This window comes from Nematostella vectensis, chromosome 5 (assembly GCF_932526225.1).
Source record: "Nematostella vectensis chromosome 5, jaNemVect1.1, whole genome shotgun sequence".
Classification (NCBI taxonomy): Eukaryota; Metazoa; Cnidaria; class Anthozoa; order Actiniaria; family Edwardsiidae; genus Nematostella; species Nematostella vectensis.
The window spans coordinates 11,162,846-11,186,882 of NC_064038.1; the positions used below are offsets into that span (position 1 = coordinate 11,162,846).

General features: G+C 41.6%; 2 protein-coding genes across 3 annotated transcripts; one reads left to right on the top strand and one right to left on the bottom strand.

Moving 5' to 3' along the window:
- The first annotated feature begins 522 nt into the window (after positions 1 to 522).
- On the top strand, positions 523 to 19,308 carry LOC5517686 (unconventional myosin-VIIa). Of its 2 annotated transcripts, XM_001637576.3 has the most exons (26): positions 523 to 766; positions 1,561 to 1,706; positions 2,388 to 2,465; positions 4,025 to 4,099; positions 4,742 to 4,929; positions 5,554 to 5,675; positions 6,268 to 6,410; positions 6,510 to 6,692; positions 7,263 to 7,347; positions 7,544 to 7,620; positions 7,960 to 8,145; positions 8,836 to 8,912; positions 9,274 to 9,352; positions 9,458 to 9,589; positions 9,948 to 10,083; positions 11,589 to 11,695; positions 12,074 to 12,211; positions 12,719 to 12,958; positions 13,394 to 13,573; positions 13,766 to 13,945; positions 14,933 to 15,076; positions 15,394 to 15,448; positions 15,569 to 15,587; positions 15,671 to 15,756; positions 17,204 to 17,435; positions 18,677 to 19,308. In XM_001637576.3, the coding sequence occupies exons 2-26, from the start codon at positions 1,578 to 1,580 to the stop codon at positions 18,837 to 18,839; spliced, it is 3,234 nt and encodes a 1,077-aa protein (XP_001637626.2). In that variant the 5' UTR covers positions 523 to 766; positions 1,561 to 1,577; the 3' UTR covers positions 18,840 to 19,308. The 2 variants fall into 2 exon arrangements, with proteins under 2 accessions (XP_001637626.2, XP_032218012.1); XM_032362121.2 differs by lacking the exons at positions 523 to 766; positions 1,561 to 1,706; positions 2,388 to 2,465; positions 4,025 to 4,099; positions 4,742 to 4,929 and adding an exon at positions 5,019 to 5,058.
- Positions 19,307 to 22,094, bottom strand: LOC5517621 (protein BTN1). Its single transcript, XM_001637649.3, has 2 exons — positions 21,311 to 22,094; positions 19,307 to 20,362 (listed from the first exon to the last, which is right to left on the bottom strand). Exons 1-2 carry the CDS (start codon positions 21,792 to 21,794, stop codon positions 19,680 to 19,682), a joined length of 1,167 nt encoding a protein of 388 aa, XP_001637699.2. The 5' UTR covers positions 21,795 to 22,094; the 3' UTR covers positions 19,307 to 19,679.
- Between the last annotated feature and the right edge of the window lie 1,943 nt (positions 22,095 to 24,037).

Sequence of the window (24,037 nt, forward strand, 5' to 3'; positions counted from 1 at the left end):
CTTATTATTGCTATTGATCATTAGTGTAATTCTCTTCGTAATAATCAATTTGGTATTATATTCTTATATACACTAAAATTTAAGAACATCGTTAAGAACATATTCAGCCTAAAATGTCCCCAAAATTAGAATCCCAGCCTCAACTGAAAATTAGGCGTTCTTATAAAAAAGAATGTAAATCATAAAATTATTCTGTGCACATAAGCAGGTGAACCATCCTTTACGTGCAAGGACGTTTTAAGAATTGCAGTGAGGCAGTTGAAAAACATTTTTTTTTTTTTAGAAATCTTTGAAAAGCTAAGGGGATAGAAAAAGTAATCGGCTAGGGTAACGGGATTCCAAACGGTAAGCAGTCTACTAAAATAAGAGGCCTGGAAAGTCTTAGATAAGGGTACACATATTTCGTATCGTTTTCCTCTCTACTGGTTTCTCTTTAGAGTGCGAAGACTTTTGTTTTGATATGGGTCGATAAGCAAACCATGAAGCGGATTAGCTTGGACCCCAATCAACGCCATTATGCGCATCCTAATAACCCGGAATGCAAATATGAACGTGAATTTATAATGTTCAGTATTTAATTTATTTTGGGCTACAACATAAACACACCAATGCGACACACTGCTAAGATCACCCGAGAAGTTAATAATTAAATTGCTAAATATCTACGAATAACAACATTTGGTAACTTCGAAGTCACTATGCCTCGATCGTCACTTCACTTCACACTCCACGGATACTTTTGATATTTCTACTTACGTAATCTCAGGTAAGAAAAATGGAGTGTATGATGAAAAAATATAACTTATAGCTGCATCAATAAACTATATCTGGGTATATATGTAAGCAGGTTTGATGTCAAACGGGTTAACTTCATAGAAAATATACGGTTTGCTATTTTTATTTTATACAAGTGTAGTCTTTCAAATTCAAGTCTTTAAAACCATTCATTTAAGTGAAATTCAATATACGTTAAGTCACTCTCCGGTTCTGTATTTTAAGCTAAAAGAAAGCATTATGTAGTGATTTTACATTCACTTATTCTCCGCCACATAATAATTGTCGTGGATTTTAACTCCTGATGAATTGGCTTGTCTACCCTTCACGCTACGTGAACACCTTCGACGAAAACAAAGTTCTTATGAAAGAACATACTCGAACGCATCTCACATTCAGCGCAATAAAATCGAGAAATCTTGTCGATAAAGTATTTTTTAAATATAATTGCTTTTACATGCCTTGTTTGTGTTCTTATTCCGGCTACATGATTAATTTGTGTCACATTTTGCCATTTGGTAGCCAAAGAGATTGAGTATTCATTTGTCACGCACAGGTGCCGACACTCCGTGACATTTATAGCGTGATCCGTGCGTGACGATCCGTGTTTAAGACGCTACGTGATGCAAAAAAAGGATTCGCTTTTCTCGCTGATCGCATTCTTTTTATGCAGATTTTCGGTTCCGAAAAAAATATGTGCAGATTGACTTTTTTTAACGGTTATCATGAGTTTGCCCACAAAAAGTCTTTTGAGTTCTTTATGCAAGTTGCATATTTTCCATCCAGCCTACCAAGACATCCTGATGGCGTTTAAAGCACAGGGCGACCACGTCTGGCTGGAGGCTGGTGATGGGGAAAATGACGTCGCCATTGGCGCATGCGTAAAGGAGGTGCAAGGAGCATCCGTCATTCTCGTTGATGACGAAGGCAAGGTATGATAAAGTGAGAGGAGAAGGCTTGTAATGAAACCTTTGAAGGCGGAGAATTTTGGCTTACCGGGTGCGCAACATGGAATAGAGATTGTATTGCTCTACTTAGAAGGGGAAGGCGTGTAATGAAATCTTTGAAGGCGGGATATTGACCAGGGGTTGGCCTACCGGGCGCGCAACATGGAATAGAGATTGCACTGTACTGCTTAGTTAGTATGTGTACTGTTATGACATTTCATGACAGCTTACAATAAGCGAGCTGAATGACTGGTAATTAGATATTTGTGTGTGTAAGTGTGGTCATTTTTTTTTTTTTTTTTGGGGGGGGGGGGGCACAAATCCTGCGCAAGCTCGAAATAGAAATAATTGACATGTAACACTAACTAATCCAAATAAAACAAACGAAAATAAAAGGATCATGAGCAGCCCCACCCTTCTCCTTCCTTAAAGTGTGTAATTTGATTTTTTTAGTTTTGCAATTCTATACAACAATAATGAAAATAGAAATTATTCTCCATCCAATCTTGAGATAAAGCTGCTGCTTGGATGTTGGTGAATTTCCCAACAGCAGTGTTTTGACTTCGTTTGGTCAGCCTCCAGGGGATAAAAAAGAAGCTCCGTGAAAACGTCAGTGAAAGACGAATATCGAATGTGTAATTATTTCATACCTTATGTGTTTTCCAGGAAGTGGTGATTGACAGGTCGGTAGCTGAGAGCCTGAAACACATGCACCCAAGCAGCGTGGAAGGCGTGGAGAATATGGTTAGTTATACTTAGACTTACCATGAAATATGGGGGGGTTATACTTAGACTTACCATGAAATATGGGGAGTTCTACTTAGACTTACCATGAAATATGGGGAGTTCTACTTAGACTTACCATGAAATATGGGGAGTTATACTCAGACTTACCATGAAATATGGGGGGTTATACTTAGACTTACCATGAAATATGGGGAGTTCTACTTAGACTTACCATGAAATATGGGGAGTTATACTTAGACTTACCACGAAATATGGGGAGTTAGACTTAGACTTACCATGAAATATGGTGAGTTAGACTTACCATGAAATATGGGGTTAGATTTACCATGAAATATGGGGAGTTCTACTGAGACTTACCATGAAATATGGGGAGTTATACTTAGACTTACCATGAAATATGGTGAGTTATACTTAGACTTACCATGAAATATGGGGGGTTATACTTAGACTTACCATGAAATATGGGGAGTTCTACTTAGACTTACCATGAAATATGGGGAGTTATACTTAGACTTACCACGAAATATGGGGAGTTATACTTAGACTTACCATGAAATATGGGGAGTTATACTTAGACTTACCATGAAATATGGGGAGTTATACAACTTACCATGAAATATGGGGAGTTATACTTAGACTTACCATAAAATATGGGGGGTTATACTTAGACTTACCATGAAATATGGGGAGTTCTACTTAGACTTACCATGAAATATGGGGAGTTATACTTAGACTTACCACGAAATATGGGGAGTTATACTTAGACTTACCATGAAATATGGGGAGTTATACTTAGACTTACCATGAAATATGGGGAGTTATACAACTTACCATGAAATATGGGGAGTTATACTTAGACTTACCATGAAATATGGGGAGTTATACTTAGACTTACCATGAAATATGGTGAGTTATACGTAGACTTACCATGAAATATGGTGAGTTAGACTTACCATGAAATATGGGGAAATATACTTAGACTTACCATGAAATAATGGGAGTTATGCTAACTATGAAATATGGGGAGTTATACTTAGACTTACCATGAAATGTACAAGGAGTTATACTTAGACTTATCATGAAATATGGGGAGTTAGACTTACCATGAAATATGGGGAAATATACTTAGACTTACCATGAAATAATTGGAGTTATACTTGGACTTACCATGACATATGGGGAGTTATACTTAGACTTACAATGAAATATACAAGGAGTTATACTTAGACTTACCATGAAATATGGTGAGTTAGACTTACCATGAAATATGGGGAAATATACTTAGACTAACCATGAAATATGGGGAGTTCTACTTAGACTTACCATGAAATATGGGGAGTTATACTTAGACTTACCACGAAATATGGGGAGTTATACTTAGACTTACCATGAAATATGGGGAGTTTTACTTAGACTTACAATGAAATATAGGGAGTTATACTCAGACTTACCATGAAATATGGTGAGTTAGGCGCGCGAAGGCCGAGGTTTATAGAGGCCTGGATATAAAAAAATGCATATATAATACCTTTACAAATTATAGATATTCTTTCTAGATTGAGTTGGGTGATTTAGATGAAGCTGGAATTCTACGAAATCTTCTTATCCGGTATCGCGCCAACAAAATATATGTAAGTAAACAAAAGAGTACATTACTCTATTGAAGTAAACATACAGTGCAAACAAAGTAGATTGATTTAACTTTACATATGAAGAAACCGTTGTCGTTTTACGGGTCTGGTACCGAGGAATTTTAGTTTCTTTTCAGAGGCCTTCTTATTTCACTAAAAATGGTCACAGTCACTGTTTTTCTCTTCTGAATACAATTCATAAAATTTGCGAAGCACCTGCGGTACGGCTGCCTTAAAATGACAAGCAGGTTTTTCAAATAAGGAATATGTTAGTTTCCTTATATTGAAGTGACCGCGTCTGGGAGAAACGACAATTTTTGGCTAAATTATCTTGATATGAAACTGAGGCATGTAACTCTAAGGAAACAAGGTCCTTGCACAATGAGAAGTTATAATTTAAATGTATTCATTGTGATCTCTTACTATCGGTTTATGTAACAGGGTCGTGCCTAAAGGGGGGCGCATGGTGCTCGGGGACCTCCCCCGACCCCACCCCACCCCCAAATTTGTCCATCAAAAAGTGGGTCATTTTATGTTGAAGGGTCTTCAGATATTATTCAATATCTGTGACTGCGTCCCCCTACCCCTCCCTATAAAATCCTGGCACGCGCCTATTTAATGTTCGATTTTCTTCCCATAAAGACATACGTAGGGTCAGTTCTGGTCGCTGTCAACCCGTATTGCTCATTCCCCATCTATGGGACTGCATACATATCTCGGTACCAAAAAGCTGTCAACGCAACGGATCTCCCCCCGCACATCTACGCCACGGGGGAGATGTCATTTGCTATGATGAAGAGGGAAAAACACAACCAATGCGTAGTTATAAGGTGAGACTTGAGGGAGGATGGGGAAGACTTGAGGGGGAAGGGGTAAGACTTGAGGAGGGAGGGGTAAGACTTGAGGAGGGTCCTTGCTATGATGAAGAGGGGAAAACACAACCAATGCGTAGTTATAAGGTGAGACTTGAGGGGGGGAGGGGGAGACTTGAGGGGATAGAGGGAAAGACTTGAGGAGGGACTTGGCTATCATGACGAGGGAAAGCACAACCAATGCGAAGTTATAAGGTGAGACGTAAGGGGGGAGCGGAGAGACCTGAGGAGGGAGGGGTGAGTAGCTTTACCTTAGTTACCTGGCTATGATGAAGAGGGGAAAACACAACCAATGCGTAGTTATGAGGTGAGACGTGATGGGGACGAGTAAGGCATGAGTAGCTTTTTCCGGCTTGGTTACCTGATATGTTTTCTTCTCGAATAGACAAACTACAGAATCTCGATAGTCTGCGTGGGTCAATAAATGGATAATAATCGAAACCTCAGCGACACAAACGCTAAAACCGAAGTTTTCTGAATCTCGTTTTTTATGCTCTCTGACTATTCTGCGGCTGGTAGAGAAGAAGCGTGACCAGAATTCTTGCCTTACCACCTTATCAATTTTTAATGTTTTTTTTTCAGCGGCGAAAGTGGTGCTGGTAAGACAGAATCTACGAAGTTTATTCTGCAGTACTTGACTGCGGTCAGCGGTAGACACTCAACAATAGAAGAGCAGATTCTTGATGCAAACCCCATACTAGAAGGTAACCATGGAAAATGCCTTATACCCCTCGCCCTTCAAAAAAAAAAAGGATAAACAAATAAATAAAAATATGAATAAAAAGGTAAACGTTTTGGCTTGTTGACTAAATCGTGCTATTCGTATTTATATTGTATAGATTAATATTTTTCAGTTTTTAGACTCTTTAGACTAACGTTGTTTTTCTAGTTCTCAAATGTTCGCACTATCTGAAATCAAGAAGTCACCCTTTGGACTTAAAAAATCCGGGTGAGAAGATGGCTTATTGCGATTACAAAGAGCAAGAACCAGATGATAAAGAGAGAAAAACAGCATTTGAAATGAATAGGACTCATGCATAATGAAGTGTGTTGCAGACAAATGTAAAAACGAACGGTATAGTTTCGCTGACGTTTCGAGCATTAGCCCTTCGTCGGGATCAAAAACATTATCGTTAACGTCCGGAAACTACTCCGTTCTCACAATGCGTGAAACACTCTATTCCAATTTTGTACTGATTTATTTCCCTGAATAACACACACACGCAGACCACCTATTTTTTCTACTGATAATAATTTGCCGACAACTCAAATGTGTTATACGATTTTATTCTGCAGCGTTTGGCAATGCAAAGACGATCCGTAACGATAACTCGAGCAGATTCGGTAAATACATCGACGTGCACTTTAACGATTCCTGGGTAATCGAAGGCGCGAAAATAGATCATTATCTTCTTGAACAGTCCCGGATTGTAGCCCAGGTAACATGACATGCGAAACTATTGCTATATAAGGGAAATTAGCATTGCATTGCGGGAATTATGACAATAAAAGGAATATATCCATGTTGTTATCTCCAGATGCCCAATGAACGTAACTACCACATATTCTACCGCATGCTAGCCGGTATGAGCCCGCAAGAGAAGAAATCACTCCACCTCACGCATGCGCAGGACTATTATTACCTGTCGCAAGGGAACTGCTTAACGTGTGAAGGGATGGATGACGCGTACGAGTATGACGTCATCAGGAAAGCCATGACGGTCAGTCATAGGATCATAAGAAAAAAACATAGTATTTGAAGATTCCGTAATCTAAGAAAATTGACCCACGTTTTGGCCGCCAAGTGACGCCAAGTTCAAGCGAATATCTTAGATTAGCTTGAATGATATTTAGTAGAACATATACCGACTTTCCGGCCCGTTCATGCGGATAGTTGAGAGTAAATTGAGTGATATTTCTCCTCCTGCCCTTATGGTTAACCCAGTGATTATAAATGTAAAATATACAAAACGGGAGATAATCCACATTGCTGACATTGAAGCATGTCTTAATTTATTAGCACCCATACCGGCCTCGAACGATAAAAAGCTAAAAAGTGATAAATGTAAAAATAATGATAAAATTCCACTCAAACAAAAGATTAAACAGTGCTCTAGAACGAAGGGAAACGCTTCATACATAAGCATCATATAGGATTTTGGGATCCTGATCAAAGGGGTAGGCTTAATTCGTTTCTCCCAGACCTCCCCTACAACAGAATACTTGACATTTTCTATCTTGATGCCAAATCATGCTGAATTGTTAAACATCGTGTCTCCCTCTCGTTGCAGGCTCTTTGGTTCACTGAAGAAGAAACGCAGTTTATTTTCCGCTCTATCGCGGCTGTTTTACATCTCGGGAACATAAGCTTTGAAGGTATATGAATTGTTTAGTTTAAAATACCATGATAATCAAAAAAATTTTTTTTATATATGTTGGCATATTCTCAGGTCCCTGTCGCTGTAATACGCTTCGTTTTCTGTATATCCTGCAAACCAGTTCAGTTTTTTGTTCTTATCCGGTCATTTTTTTTTCGTATTTTGGTGGATAAATAATTGTTCATTATTTTAAGCGAAAATGGAGGACAACATAGAGGCATGTGACGTCATGAATCCTGAGACTGTGGCTGCGGCAGCGGATTTATTACAGGTGCGCATGCGCGTGTATGACTGACGACGCGAAGAAAAATGATGATAATGTTGTTGGCAATGGCGTTGATCATATCATAATGGCGGTGGGGCTAAGATTTTTATAATATAATTATGCTGACGATGATATCAATTCCTATCAGAGACTATGATTATTTTGATGATAATAATATAATAATGAAGGTGATGACAACGGCGATGATGATTGTGGTGGTGTTTGAAAATAATATTATAATTACAATAGTGGTGAAAATTAAGATAATGACTATATTAATAGATGTTTATATGGCTATATTAATAGATGTTTATGATATAATATATCTTTCCTGTCGCTTCCCAGGTACCCAAAGAGCACATGGAGGAAGCATTTACGCGAAAATCCACATTCGCCGAGGGGGAGATGATCTACAGCCCTGTGAGCGTTGAAAGAGCCACAGATATCAGAGACGCGTTTGTTAAGGGGCTTTATAGCAAAGTATTTATTTGGATCGTCAACAAAATCAACTCGTCCATCTACAAACCGAGGGTGAGGGGTGTGGGGGAGGAGAACGTTACACTAAGATGTGAAATTATCGTGAAATTATAATAAATAATTTGGATCCTGTTGTAACCAGCAAGATGATTTTTACCCTGGTAATATTGATGGGTGTGGTTGTGATGATAATGATGGTGATGGAAATGATGATGGTGATGGTGATGGTGATGATAATGATGACGGTGATAATGGTGATAATGATGATGGTGGTTGTGATGATATGATAATGGTGATGGTGATGTTGATGGTGATGGTGATGGTGATGGTGACGGTGACGGTGATGGTGATGGTGATGGTGATGGTGATGGTGATGGTGATGGTGATGGTGATGGTGATGGTGATGGTGATGGTGATGGTGATGGTGATGGTGATGGTGATGGTGATGGTGATGGTGATGGTGATGGTGATAATGGTGATAATGGTGATAATGAAGATAATGATGATAACGATGGTTATGACGTGGTTGTGATGATATGATGATGATAATGACGGTGGTGGTTGTGGTAATGATATGATGATGGCGATAATGGTGGTAATGATGGTGGTGATGGTAATGAAAATGGTTATGATATTAAAAATGTTGATGGTTGTGTTGAAATAATTCTAATTATTATAATTGCACCATGTGGTCCGATTTTTTGTGAACTGTGTGTAGTAGTTTTCATCATTAACTTTTCTCAGGGTAAAGATGACACAAGCGGCCGTCAGTCTATTGGTGTGCTCGACATATTTGGTTTTGAAAAGTTTGATATGAATAGGTAGGTACATTGAAACCAAAAAGGACACAGCTATCTCCGGCAAACCGTTCCTTGACAAGGTTTCCTTATTAAGTTGACTAATATTCACAGAAAAAAGTATGAATAATATTTATCTTTATATTTAATAAGTATCAGTCAAAAACATAAATATATAAATTGGATCTAGGAACCCTTTCGTGACAAAAAGGCCAAGTTCTCGTAACTGGTCGTTAAGCACGGTCCCGAGGGTAAATACTGATTATGAGTCGATCGCGTCGAGTATATATTAATAACACGATGGTTGTTCTCACTTCCGTTTTCACTTTACTTGTAAAGAGTTTAATGGCTAAAAAAGTTCATTATATCATTGTTCTTCTTTTAGTTTTGAACAGCTGTGCATTAACTACGCAAATGAAAATCTTCAGCAGTTTTTCGTTGCGCAAATCTTCAAAAATGAGCAGGTTAGTAAAGTAGTATAGAGGGGCGGTTTCAGGGGGTGGGATGGATTGGGTGGGGCCCAGTTCTGGTTTTAATCTTTCCTTATCATTTTTGTTTTCCCTGGCCAGGAGGAGTATGACCGCGAGGGGATCGAGTGGAATTTCGTGACGTTCGTAGATAACCAAGAAGTGCTTGACATGCTGGCAGAAAAACCCATGAACTTTATCGCACTGATAGACGAGGAAAGCCGCTTTCCACAGGTAACCCAACATTCCAAAGTCAATCCAGCGAAGAGACCACAGGTAACCCAGCTTGTTAGGGACGAGACAAAAGCAAACCTAGAAAACCAGAGGTAGCCCAACATGTCCAAAATGGCATAACAGGTAACCCAGATTGTCAGGATTGGACCACAGGTAACCCAGATTGTCAGGATTGGACCACAGGTAACCCAGCTTTCAGCTACAGATGAGGTCAGGTGTTACTTGAATTTGGCCACAGGTATCCCGTTTTCGTATTTTTATATTAAATACTCAGGGCGCAGAGCTATATTTTTGAATTTTTGTTTTGAACATTCATGAAACAGAGCTTTATTTTCGTATTTTTGTATTTAACATTCAGGGAACTGACGAGTCATTTCTGGACAAGCTCAATTATAACCACAAGGACAACAAGCACTTCGTGAGACCAAAGTCACGCGTCCAGTCACAGTTTGGTGTGGTGCATTTCGCGGGGACGGTTTACTACGACACTACAGGTAGAGGGGTAAGGGGACGGTGTACTACGACACTACAGGTAGAGGGGTAGGGGGACGGTGTACTACGACACTACAGGTAGAGGGGTAAGGGGACAGTGTACTACGACACTACAGGTAGAGGGGTAAGGGGACAGTGTACTACGACACTACAGGTAGAGGGGTAGAGGGACGGTGTACTACGACACTACAGGTAGAGGGGTAGGGGGAAGGTGTACTACGACAATACAGGTAGAGGGGTATGGGGACGGTGTACTACGACACTACAGGTAGAGGGGTAGGGGGACGGTGTACTACGACACTACAGGTAGAGGGGTAGGGGGACGGTGTACTACGACACTACAGGTAGAGGGGTAGGGGGACGGTGTACTACGACACTACAGGAAGAGGGGTAGGGGGACGGTGTACTACGACACTACAGGTAGAGGGGTAGGGGGACGGTGTACTACGACAATACAGGTAGAGGGGTAGAGGGACGGTGTACTACGACAATACAGGTAGAGGGGTATGGGGACGGTGTACTACGACACTACAGGTAGAGGGGTAGGGGGACGGTGTACTACGACACTACAGGTAGAGGGGTAGGGGGACGGTGTACTACGACACTACAGGTAGAGGGGTAGGGGGACGGTGTACTACGACACTACAGGTAGAGGGGTAGGGGGACGGTGTACTACGACACTACAGGTAGAGGGGTAGGGGGACGGTGTACTACGACACTACAGGTAGAGGGGTAGGGGGACGGTGTACTACAACACTACAGGTAGAGGGGTAGGGGGACGGTGTACTACGACACTACAGGTAGAGGGGTAGGGGGACGGTGTACTACGACACTACAGGTAGAGGGGTAGGGGGACAGTGTACTACGACACTACAGGTAGAGGGGTAGGGGGACGGTGTACTACGACAATACAGGTAGAGGGGTAGGGGGACGGTGTACTACGACACTACAGGTAGAGGGGTAGGGGGACAGTGTACTACGACACTACAGGTAGAGGGGTAGGGGGACGGTGTACTACGACACTACAGGTAGAGGGGTAGGGGGACGGTGTACTACGACAATACAGGTAGAGGGGTAGGGGGACGGTGTACTACGACACTACAGGTAGAGGGGTAAGGGGACGGTGTACTACGACACTACAAGTAGAGGGGTAGGGGGACAGTGTACTACGACACTACAGGTAGAGGGGTAGGGGGACAGTGTACTACGACACTACAGGTAGAGGGGTAGGGGGACGGTGTACTACGACACTACAGGTAGAGGGGTAGGGGGACGGTGTACTACGACACTACAGGTAGAGGGGTAAGGGGACGGTGTACTACGACACTACAGGTAGAGGGGTAGGGGGACGGTGTACTACGACACTACAGGTAGAGGGGTAGGGGGACGGTGTACTACGACACTACAGGTAGTGTAAATGCGACAATAAAAACAGCAAGCTACGAAAATCCAGGTATGTGCCGACCTTAACGCAGTGGTCTCTTGGTTCTTACTCTGCGCTTTTCAGGTTTCCTGGATAAGAACCGGAACACGTTCAGCGCCGACCTAGTGGACCTCATCTCGTCCAGCAAGTGCAATTTTTTCCTGAACATGTTCTTCAAGGAGAGAAGCATGGTAAGGAAATCACTTAGTCAGACTTTTGCATGCTTTCTTGAATAAGACATTTGATGAGCTCAAACTACTAGAAAAATAGCTTTTTTGTTTTGTAAAAGATGCTTTTTTTTAGAAATTCAACACTTTATTTGTTTATAACCTGTGACTGTGTATGGACCCGAGAGAGAGCCGGCATCATCTCGCAAGCGATAACCCACCCTTTGCGTTCAATTCAGAGAGGTCCTTTAGATCTATCTTGATCATCCCTTATACTTATGATAACCTCGTTTTACAGGGCACGGAAACTCGTAAACGGTCGCCCACCCTCGGTGCTTAATTCAGGAGGTCCTTAGATCTATCTTGATCATCCCTTGTACTTGTGATAACCTCGTTTTACAGGGCACGGAAACTCGTAAACGGTCGCCCACTCTCGGTGTTCAGTTCAGGAGGTCCTTAGACGTTCTGATGAAGACTCTAGCAAGCTGTCGATCATTCTTCGTGCGTTGTGTCAAGCCCAACAACTACAAGAAACCGATGGTGAATACACGTGACTTGTGTATTGGGGGAAGTGGGTGGATTCCTGCCTATTAACTACCAATTTGGGAGGATATGATATCGCACTGTTATGTCATGTCGCTGTCGTGCGACTGTGCTTTTATGCGACTACGTTATCGTGCGACCGTGTTGTCGTGCTATATTGATGTCGTATCGTTTCATTTTGTGCCTTTTCAAACCTTTTTTATGTGAATTTGTGTTGTTCAGGCTATATCCTTTGATATAAAGAGACACACATCTCAATTTCCACCAGAAATTTTCAATCAAACCGATATTTTCAATCAAATTTCGTTACTGAAATATTAAACGTAGAGCGTTGTGTTTTCAAGTGTAAACAATAATAATGGAGTACAGCAAATGTATGAGACATCTAAAATAAGGAGAAAATGCTTTGAAAGTTCCTTTTTGAACCCCTCCTGTTAAAAATCCTGGCAACGCCGCTGCTCTAATGGCGTTTAACTAACCCCTTACACTCGGTCTCTCTGTCAGGAGTTCGACAGAGAGCTTTGCTGGCAACAGCTTCGCTACTCCGGCATGCTGGAAACCGTGAGGATTCGAAAGTCAGGCTACGCGATGCGACACACTTTTGAAGAATTCGTGACGCGTTACCACATGCTCGTGCGTGACAGTTTGCGTGACATGTCGTCACGTGATGCTTCTCACCTGATAGCGACTTCATTACTTGGCCAAGAGAACTGGAAACTAGGAACCAAAAGGATCTTTCTTAAGGTAGTGGCGTGTTGGTGTATAATTTTTTTTTATTGACCGAACGGGAACTATGGACCCAATAATTTTTCAATCATTTTGTGACCCAAAGAATGAATCTCACGTGCTGGAAAAACGCTAGGCTGCATAGTTACCATACGGCCACAATGAGATGTTTATAATACAACATTATGAGAAAACTTTTCATTGCAATGTTTTAATTTTTTTTACCTTATGGTGCCTTGCGACGTCCTTCAAACAAGCAAACAAAGCTGACAACCTTCTCAATGTTCAAACATAGAAAATATAATTAATAATTATTAAAAATAATTAATAGCTTTGGAAGTACGGCAGACATTCATTGCCTTTCCCTGAAGGTATCCTATCTAGTTCTTGAATACGAATTACTAACAGAGCTGTGCGTGAGGAATGATAAGCATCTTTATCTTTTTCCCACAGGAATCGCAGGACGTCTTATTGGAGGAATCTAGGGCGCAGCTCCTCTCGAGTAAAATTATTTTCTTGCAACGCGCGATGAGGAGATATTTGCGCATGCGTCGTGCAAGGCGGACAAGGAAAGGCGCTGTTCTGATACAAAGCAGGTGGCGAGGTTACCGTAACAGAAAGGCCTTTCTGGCTGTAAGTACACTACAATCCATAACATACCATTGTGGACAAAACTCGTCAGCTGCAACCCATCCCCCCACCCCCTTAAAGAACATTTGATTTATGAAATAGCCAAAACTAAGCTAGCCTTGGGTTGTACATGATATTATACAACAATATTCCAATGATATATTTTGCATGGGTGTTTTCTCTAAAAATGTTTAGATGAAGCGAGGTTTTGCCCGGCTCCAGGCTACATTCCGTGCACGCAAGCTAACGGCCGGTCTTAAACGTGAGCTAGAGATACGTAAGGAACTGGAGCGAAAGAGAGAGGAAGAGAGACGACGACAAAAGGAAGAGGACCGAAGGCGATACGAAGAAATGGAGAAGAGACGACTTCAGGAGGTATGGAGGATTCCGCCTTTACACGGGAGATACATTCGCCACGTCTTCCCAAAACACCACCGCTTTGTTGCCCCAATAAAACTGTTATTTGTCCCCTCTCTTAAGGTAATTCCCTTGAAATAGTTCTGCAACCCAGAATTTTTTAAAACTTGGCATAAACAATATTGAAGTTAAGGGCTTTCAAAAAATGTAATAAAAAATGGGGGTACCGACCTCGTTTTCACAACAGGGGGGCGTAGAGTTGACGCGTTTTTACTGATCGCGCAAGGAAAAATCCCAACTCTTAGTTTTCAAAAAAAAAAAAGTGCTTATTGTCTTTAAAAAATTTGTTCTGTTTGTCGAGCTGCCGCGTAGTAGCTAATGTTCAAAACAAATCACATTTTAAGAGATCGCACTGAAAGACATTGTTTTCGCCACTATTCATACGGTAAAGAGCGCCATTTTGAAGTATATCATTTTTCCGTATATATTTAACTATTTGAGCAAAAAAAATAGGGGGTGACCGACTTCGTTTTTCTGTCAAAGCGATTTAAAGTAAAAAATGCGCGCCATTTGCTGTGTTTTCTTTTAAAACTGTGGCGCGCGCGCACTTAATACCGGAACATTCGAACAAACAGCGCGCGCCACTATGCGCAGAAGGGGTGCGCAGTGCAATTCAAGGGAATTGCCTTTAGTAGGCCATTCTAGCTATTAGTTTGCGCGCGCATAACCATAGAAACCTACCTCAACTACCAGAATGCAGCGCGCGCTTTTTTTAACCTTACATCAAACGAAGCGCGCGCTGCATGCCGGTAGTTGAGGTAGGTTCCCATGGTGAGTGCGCGCGCATGCTTATAGCTGGAATGGCCTATTAAAATATGCGGATAACTTTTAAGTTTTTAAAGTAGTATTTTAGTGCCCGCTTTACATAATCTTTGCTTACTATTTTTCAAGTGATTTTCGAGTTTAAAAATGCGTGTTTGCACAAGCTCATATATTACTGTTTAGGAGAAGCGAGCCCGGGAAGAGGAGAAGGCCAGAGTTGAGCGGGAAAAGAAGAGAGTGGAGGACGAGCGGTGGATGAAAGAGCAAGAGCAGAGAAGGAGGGAGCGAATGGAGAAGAGAAAACGTGACGAGGAGATGCGATCTAAGGTAAGAGAGAAAGGAAAATATTTTTGGTGGCTATTAAAGTGACTTGAACTGTCTTTTTTTCCGGCAAGCCAATGTGAGTAACCAACAACATGTGTATTGAGTACATCTCAGGGGTGACGGTCAGGGAGAGGCAGGAGGGGGGAATGTGTTTTTTTAAATAAACGCGCGGTTTTAACTTGTACCTAAATAGTGTCATTCATTTTAATGAAACAGTCAAAAGTGAAAACAAGTCAGCTGTTTGCGAAATTTGTAGATAAAATAAACTGAAGTTCTGACATTTCCGTCATATCACAACACATCTTTTTTGCTATATCCAGTCGGCCAGGCAGAATCCAAGAAATGACAACATAATCGGAGGATTTACAATCAAAGGTAATTAAATGGTTTCCTTTTTTTTTATTGTTATCCTTGAATATAAACTTCCCGAAATGATACGCGACGCGCAGGAGTTAGTGTCTCTAAACTGACGCATCGTTTTTACTGATCTTCTAGGAGTTTCTGGTGAATCAAGGTAAGCAAAAATTTTGTTGTGTTTTTGCTGTAATTGCGTTTGCTTTTTAAATCTTTCATTATCATGATTACGTGATATTGCAGTACCGATGGCAAAAGCGCAAGTCGTATTACGCATGGTCAAAGCGGATCACTGCTGGATCTTCTGCGCTTGTCGAGCGTGTCTTCAGGTATTCAATATTCAAGGGTGTGTCCAGGGTAAATGCAGGGTAGGGTCCAGAAGTAGACCAATCACTACATAGCAAAAAAATGGCATGAAATTTTCAAATTCTCAATATATAAGCTCAAGATTCCGCATACAAGAAGTTACTCTGACCAAAAGCTTAATTCCAAATTTTAAAGAAATTTAGAAGATATGAAATTTAGATATTAGCAGCACAGTTGGCTTAATTTCTGATCAGAGCTCGACTTCTCCCTAAAAACGAGAAGTTTTTATACTTTGAACATTTAAAAAATTGCACTTCAAGCCTCATATCTCGAATCCAGTAGAAAAAAAAAACTTTTTGATATGTTGGTTTACAAGACATAAGGAACCTCTATGCCAAAATTCAAGCTTACCGAAGTTAACCAGACCTTATTTTGGGAAAACTTGCCATTTTTTTGCTCTGTCAAGGGGGTAACTAATGGCATCCATGTCTTAGCATTCTAAGCCATGCTCTTCCCAGTAGCATGGGGCGAACTAGACTTATCTATATAGAACCATTTTTTCCAAAATTCAAACCGAAACTCAATCACCTTCCTCACTACTTGGGTCAGTACGCAGCTTTTACAAGCTGCAATTTGATTGGGCAAATGAACAATATCCGCACCTCGACACAAAGAACGAGAAGAATAGAGACAAAAGAACTCCTTTGTAGAGCAAAGATAATAGGATACAAAGCAGCTGCGTACTTACTTCACTACTGACGTGTTGGCCGTAATCGAGTCAATTAAAGCCGCATTGTCACCAGTTTACTTCCGGTCGGTTACCTAACAATATCCGATGATTTTTAACGGAAAATGCGAAAAATATTTCAAAATATTGAAAGCAGTGTGTCTATTTCCGTCGGACCTGCGGAAGTAAACTGGTGACAATGCGGCTTTAATTAAGAAAATCAATACCCGTACGTAATCTCAAATAGTGGCGTATGAGCAGGGTGGAGTAGGGATCCCTAGGACCCCCTTCCTCTCCCCCCATAGATGCGTGCCTTAAACGATGAGTGTGAAAAGGTCAATGACAATGTCATTCCCAGAATCGTATTTCGTTCGCTTGCGTCTCAAAGAACGTCCAATGCGAACGAGAATAAGTCAACTATGAAACTGCTTAACCTGCTAGCCGGCTCCCATTCTGAGTTACTCGGAAATGTTTAGTTGTCGAAGATTGGGAATTCTGTTGCGCGTGCGAAGGCCAAATTGGAAAGGCGCCAAAGGATCCCCAATATCCGAGAACAAAACATTTTCAGATGGCTCCTAATAAGAAAAGGCCAAAAATTGCTCATTAAATGATCGTCGTTTTAGTGAAACACACCACACACCGAAACGATGGGATATGTTGCTGGCATTTAAATACATTAATCAAATCATTATTAGTAGGAGGGGAGGGAGAAACTTACATAATTGTCTTTACTTTAATTACAGTCAATGCTAATTCCAAGGCCCTCAGCTCCTTCGATAACATGGCAGGGTCTAAGTGCGTCTTAAGCTCCTCGTCGCTTGCCGTCTCTCTACTGACCTTCGGCCTCGCGCTTGGGGCTTCCAATATGGCGGAAAATGAGTCGCATAACTCGTCACGTGATACAACTCGTGATAGAGCACGTGACTTGAAGTCGAAGAGGAAAGAATGTCAAGTTGAGATAGACCTGGAAAGAGGGTATGGCGGGTGAAGAGTTATTATTATAGTTAATCCAAGGGGGGGTCCAGAGTAGTAATTCGCTGACCATGGGTCAATTTTATTGTTGGCATCATTTGCTCTGGTAGTAACAGGTCTAGATCCATTTAGGAACTTTTTAAATCCTAATGCACACATAAAAATGAAGATGTCAACCGGTGTTGAACTTATCTCGTCACATGATCATGCGACCGTTTCTCAAAACACCCGAGCAGTCTCGGGCCCGAAAACCAAATTTTGCTTTTTTGCTAAAAATGTCCGCTCTATATGACTATTTTCGAAGTTTTGCTGAAGCCAAAAAGTTAATTGAAATGTCGCGGATAAATGCGAGGTCCCGAGAACTTCGGGAAAGATCTATAAATATTTATAAAGAGGATGAATCTTTGTGGTAATTTACGATGTTTGACACATTTAGATACCATAAATCTTATAGGGATTAGCCAGCTTTTCAAATTTAAGGAATAAAACGTTTTTGGCCCGAGAATGATCGGTCGTTTCAAGAAACTAGCCCCAGGGATGGGTCCGGATCCCTACCTCCCCCCCCCCCCCCACTTGACGCGCGCGTACAATACCTTATGGACGATTCTTGATTTACAAATCAAGAGAGGGTTTCAATGCAGAAAAATCATCAGTTTTCGTGTTAATGCTCGATGATATCGACAAAGATTTCAAAGAATGGATACGGAGGAAACAACTTAATCAATAATGGCCTTTTCCGAATAGGCAGAGAATGGGCGTGAAAGCGAGGTTTTGACGGATCGGAATTTGTTAACAGCTGTCTTGCAAATATATTTGCTGCCTTTTCTGTTTAAGCTTTACCGCATTTGATTTCATTTATTGTGATTATGACAATGCATAATAACAGGGGCTTATAAGTAGGGGCAATCATGTGTATTATAGATGTGTCAAAAGCAAGCGTCGTTTTCCCCCTTCTCGGCCGCCATTTTGGATTCCTTGAGACAAAGTCAAGTTTTCCGCCCTGTCATCTGATTGGCTAATTCGCGCGTCTAAAAATAGCCTGATTTTTAGGAAACGCCGTGACACTTATACAATAATATCAGAACATTGATTACCCATACTTATGTGCCCCTAATAATGATAAAAACGATATTGATACTCTTCTCAGTAATGATAATATTATCAGATAATATAAAAGGCTGAAAGCCCTTCCACTTCGCCGACTACTATAAAATAGGCTAATGCATGTTTCTTGTTCATTCCAGACGGCCGAATAAGTCTGAATTCATTTCCCCTTTGCGCACGCTAGCACGTGGACCACAGGGAGCCCAAGGGACAAGAGGTGCAAGAGGAACACAGGGCTGTCAAGGGTCGCGTGGAGCTAACGGGCCAATGAGTAGCATATTAGAAAAAGGGGTTCAACATTAAATTCAACGGACCACAGGGAGCCCGGAGAAGAAAATTTAGGACCCATGTGACACCCACAGGGCAATGAATGACTAGAATGTTACGTCTGGGTTTTGCCGGAAGGGATTTCTTGATCCCGCGTTTTTTTTTGCCCAATCCCGCATCCCGCACGGCGTTGATTTTGTATAATCCTGCATCCGCACCGTTCTTATTTGTCGATTTTGTTCAATCCCGCATCCCGTGGACCTGGCATATTCCAGATCCCTAAACATATACTATTTTTGCGTTTCCCGCACCAAATTTAGGCCAAAAAATAACCGTTCTTTAAATATTCTCTGCCAACCGCCATTACACCCCCCCTAAAAGGATAGAAATTGGTAAAGTCGAATAACCTAAGAGATATAGGACAATCACCCCCGTCTCCTTTTTAAAGCCTTCTGTCCCTTATTACATTTATCTCAGATGCATTAAAATCACTTAGCAAAACATCTACAAATGGTTTTATTTTGTACGCAATGTTAGCCCTTATGCAGGTGAGCTTGAATACTTGATTATATCAAAATTATACACGTGACGCTTGTAAACTTGACTACCTATCCGAATACACACCAAAAATTAATCACACCTTTATCCCAAAGAAAAAAACAACCGGAGTCAAATTAATTCAGGAGTTAAACACATAGTTACCCCATCTCTGCGTATTAGCATAGGAACTTCTCCTTTTCCCCTTTGGACGTGAGCCAGATGTCATTACTGGCAATCATAACGAGCATGACATAGTTTTGTTGGTGCTGATTGCTCGCGTTAAGCACATCCGCGCGCCAACTGCTACTTGGTAACATTGATTTCTCAAGACAGGCTCTACCCACAATCCAAGAGGCCTGCCACGACTTGTCCACCGCTGTAAGCACATGTCAAGAATGCGCGGGAAAACTCCTTATTGCGCACCGATCCTCCAAGCCCCGCGCTGGAAAACGCGTTGAAATACACCGCGCCCTCTAAGACACCGTCCACAAAGCATAACGAAAGCACTAATATAAAACTACGGAAGACGTTGTACCAACTAATAAGGACTGCGAACAGTAAGAGTGCAATCAAGCAAATCACGGTGATCCATAGTTGCCTTGTAACGCAAGTCCACTCGGGGTTGATCCATGACTTCATTGCTGGGATTGACTGTGATACAAATAAAGCGGTCATGTATGAAAACGAGTAGAGTCTGTATTGTTCTTGAGGGAGGAACGGGACACTCTTATAGGATAGCGTAGTTACGACTGACTGAGTGAAGATATAACTTGCCAACATTCCAAGGAAGAATGGTAAGGCCAGATTCAGATTTTCACGAGCAAATTGCACCTTTTCCCTTAGCGTCAGACGTCCTTTCGTGTCTGTATTGTCCCCATCAATAGGGTAATACTTGATCTCTTGTAGACTTGATGGTTCGCTTTGTTCGACTAGCCATGCTACGAGAGGAAAGCCCGGTAGAATCACCATGGCGACCAGAAGAGTATGACGCGATGAGACACACAAGAATGTGGTGAGAACTGCGAGTAAAACAATACAACGGTAAACCCAGACAGATAGGCGGGACTTTCACTGCCGATTTCAGTGGGGGAGGGAGGGGGTCGCTTTTCCAACAAACACTGCATTGTGACTTCAGGTCGAAATCATTCCGGAGGCTGGAGAGAGGGGGGAGGGGGGGGATCTCAAAACATTCTTCCTTCCGTGTAAGGAAAGGACAAACAGGCATTGTTTATTGGGGCACAGGGACGAGTATGTGTGTGTGTGTGTGGGAGGGGGGGGGGGAGAGTCTTTTATGGAGTGGAAAAGCCGGTAACCGGGCAAAGAGACAGTCTATCAAACTGAGGGATACACGTATCAATGGCGGATCCGAGAGCTACAAAAAGTGGGGGGGGGGGGGGGGGGGGCGAAAACAAGTGTTTCAAAAAAGGGGGGCGGATTTAATGTTTCCGTGTATTTCATTATATTTGTTTATTTTTATTATTTGGTTCTTTCAAGCCAAATTTCTGAAAATAGGGGGGGCGCTCGGCCCCCCCGGTCCGCCCTGCATATTGAAAGACGGGGGGAACACGACGTTCGGACGGAAATACATTATTAGACGAACAAACAAACATAAGCAGGCAGATTTCCAATTCACCGGTGTAGCCGTCCAGCAAAGTATTTATACAAAAACAGGTTGTCAGCGAAGACGGCAAACTGCTGAATGGCAGTCACACGACAGAAAAATGCTTATGTTTATTAATTATTTGTGAAAATAAATGTGGTTCATAAACTCAAGCGATATCAGAACCATACATACATTTATTGGATGACCGTATGTCTTATTTATATATTTTATTTAATTTTGAAACAAATATTCTGGGATCCATGGGTCATTTCGGGTGTAGATATAGATTTGCCAATCGCCATTTGCCGTTAGCACTGACAACGTCAAATATTGATCGATGTATACTGTATTTATCTGTACTCACCGGTATAAAAGGCAGCGCCTGCCAAGCCTCCAAGTCCATTACCAGCAATGTAGTAACTCAGCGAGAAGTCGTGATAGAATGAGGTCGATGAGAGCAAGCCACCTTCACCAAACGCCTGTCCTCCCCACACCAGCGCAACCCCAACTATACGAATCCCTACTGTCATCCCTGAAGCCATTACAATGAACCCTGCACCAGTTAGTACCATTGCGGCTAAAGCGCGGCCCAAGAGTGCGACCCTGTCGATGAAACACGGCATGAATAAGGACAGTACAAAGTAGACGCCAATTGTTATGATATTGGCAGAAGTTGGGATGTCGGAATGTTCTAGGATGTCCTCCGTGGCGGTTGTAGTGACGCCCACAAATAGCGCGTTGATAACAGCTAAGGCGTAGAATCCTGCATTCTGGATAAGAAAACCTTTGGGGTTCCCATCTGTACTGGAGAAGAGGTGCTTCATGGTTAAGCCGTTGCCCTCAGTCATATTCTTTTTAGCTTAGCTCTTGCTTAGGTCTCCTTGACTGAATGCATATGCAAGTCTGTTCTCTCATATATTTTTTTCGCAGATTTGAGATGATTCAATGGATGAGTTGATTGTTCACACTAAACAAAAGAAGCATTAAGGAGTAGCTTTGCATTGCAGTTCATAATAAACTGCATAATAAACTTGAATAAATTAAAATAAAATAAATCGTAAGAGAAACAGCATTCGTTGAACAAAGTTCGCAGAAAATAAACTGATCAAGCGGGAGTAGTGCTCTTTACGGTACTATTGTTACGTGTGACTCACAAACTCTTTAAGTGCTTATTTCGCATACATCTAAGCGCATTTGGAATCTAATCAAATCTGAGTTAGCATGTTAATCCCTCTATTTCTTACGTCACAAAACCGATACACTACTTTTGATAACTAGGTACTGATTAGCTGCGAGCTTGCCTGAAGTTGATTGGACAGTTTTAAAATGTGTTTATCCGGGCATTCGGAATTCGCGCATTGCGCGTTCCCTAGAGGTTCAATCGTACCTATATATATTTAGCAGGGGCTCATAAGTAGGGGCAATCAACTTCCCCATGTTCTGGTACTATATAGGTGTCACGGCGTTTCCTAGGATCAGGCTTTTTTTAGACGCGCGGATGAGCCAATCAGATTCGACCTTTGTGTTGACGTTTTGGCTGAGCTCAACTGCCCGCGCAGTCTCAGACAAAAAGCTAAATGTTCTCTCTTCGTTACTTCGACTTTTTTTGCTGTCTTCTTTATATGAATCGAGCCTTACCTACGACTTAGAATTCTAGCTGGCATTTTTTTTGGTATAAACAAACAAAACCGACGGATGATGGATAAAAATATTCTTCCTTACTGTAATTTGCATGTGCAGCCTCACGTCACTCTCGCGCGCGACTAACGTCAACGTAACTGATTGACTCTAAAAATAGCCTGATCCTCGGAAACGCCGTGACACTATAATACAGATGATTGCCCCTACTTATGGGCCCCTGTATTTAGCTAATTACATTCGTCTTTCAATCGACCTTAACAGTTTTGCGTTAAGTCCCTTATTACATAAAGCGTTGAAAATTTGTTACATTAAGCGTTAACTGTTTTATTACATTAAGCATCGATTTGCTGTTACATTAAGCGTTAGTGTTAACTTAAGCGGCAGTTGTTACATTAAGCGGTGATACACTTGGCAGGTGTCATGTATGTGTCAAGGAAGGTGCAAAACTGTAGTCACGTGATTTGTGACGTCATTGATGACGTCACTAGAAGCAAAAATATGCTGACGTCATCAAGAAAAGGAAACATCATATGGCAACCAAACTGGGTAGGTGTAATGTAGGTGTCAAGTGGGATGCAACAATATGGTCACGTGTTGTGTGACGTCATCGGTGAAGTCACTTAAAGCAAAAAACTTGATTAAAAGCAAAAACATTCATGTGTCAAAGAGGTGCTCCAATATGGGCACGTGATTGTGACGTCGTCAATGACGTCACAAGAAGCAAAATATGCTGACGTCATCAAAATAAAAAGCATTCATATCTCGTGAATGAAACATTGTATAACAACCAAACTTGGTAGGTGTCATGCATGTGTCAAGGGCGGTGCCAGGATATGGTCACGTGATGCGTGTCGTCATCGATGACGTCACTTTAAGAAAAACTATCCCGATGAGGAGTAACGCGTACCAGTTCATTGGAGACTATATTACAAGTTAAGTGTAGATTTAATGTAAAATATAATATATAGATTTAGGCATTGCCTAAATGCGGAGCTCCAAACGACCAAATCTTTGCTTATTTTCGCTTTATTATGATATTTCTGTCTTTGACGACGTCAACAATTTCACAGATCACGCGACCAGCTTGTTATACTCCCTTTTCCCCACCCTTGACATCTACATGACACATAACACGTTTAATTGTCATACGATATTTCGGCGTCAGGGAGGTTTTAATTTATTGACTTTATAGATGATGTCACGTGACCATCTCATTGCACCCCACTTGAAACATACACCACACCTACCGATGTTTCTTTAATTTTTTTTTTTTTTTTTTTTTCAGTGGTCAGCGTTGCTCCTAACACTATCACAATTTGCGGTATGGCCACAATTGCTCTCCTCGTCATTTTGCTGGCGAAATTTTTCACAACGACCATCAGAGCTCTTGAGTCGCCATGCGGGTCAAGGTACTAACCCACGAAAGTGCTACTCCTCTTCAACGATTAAG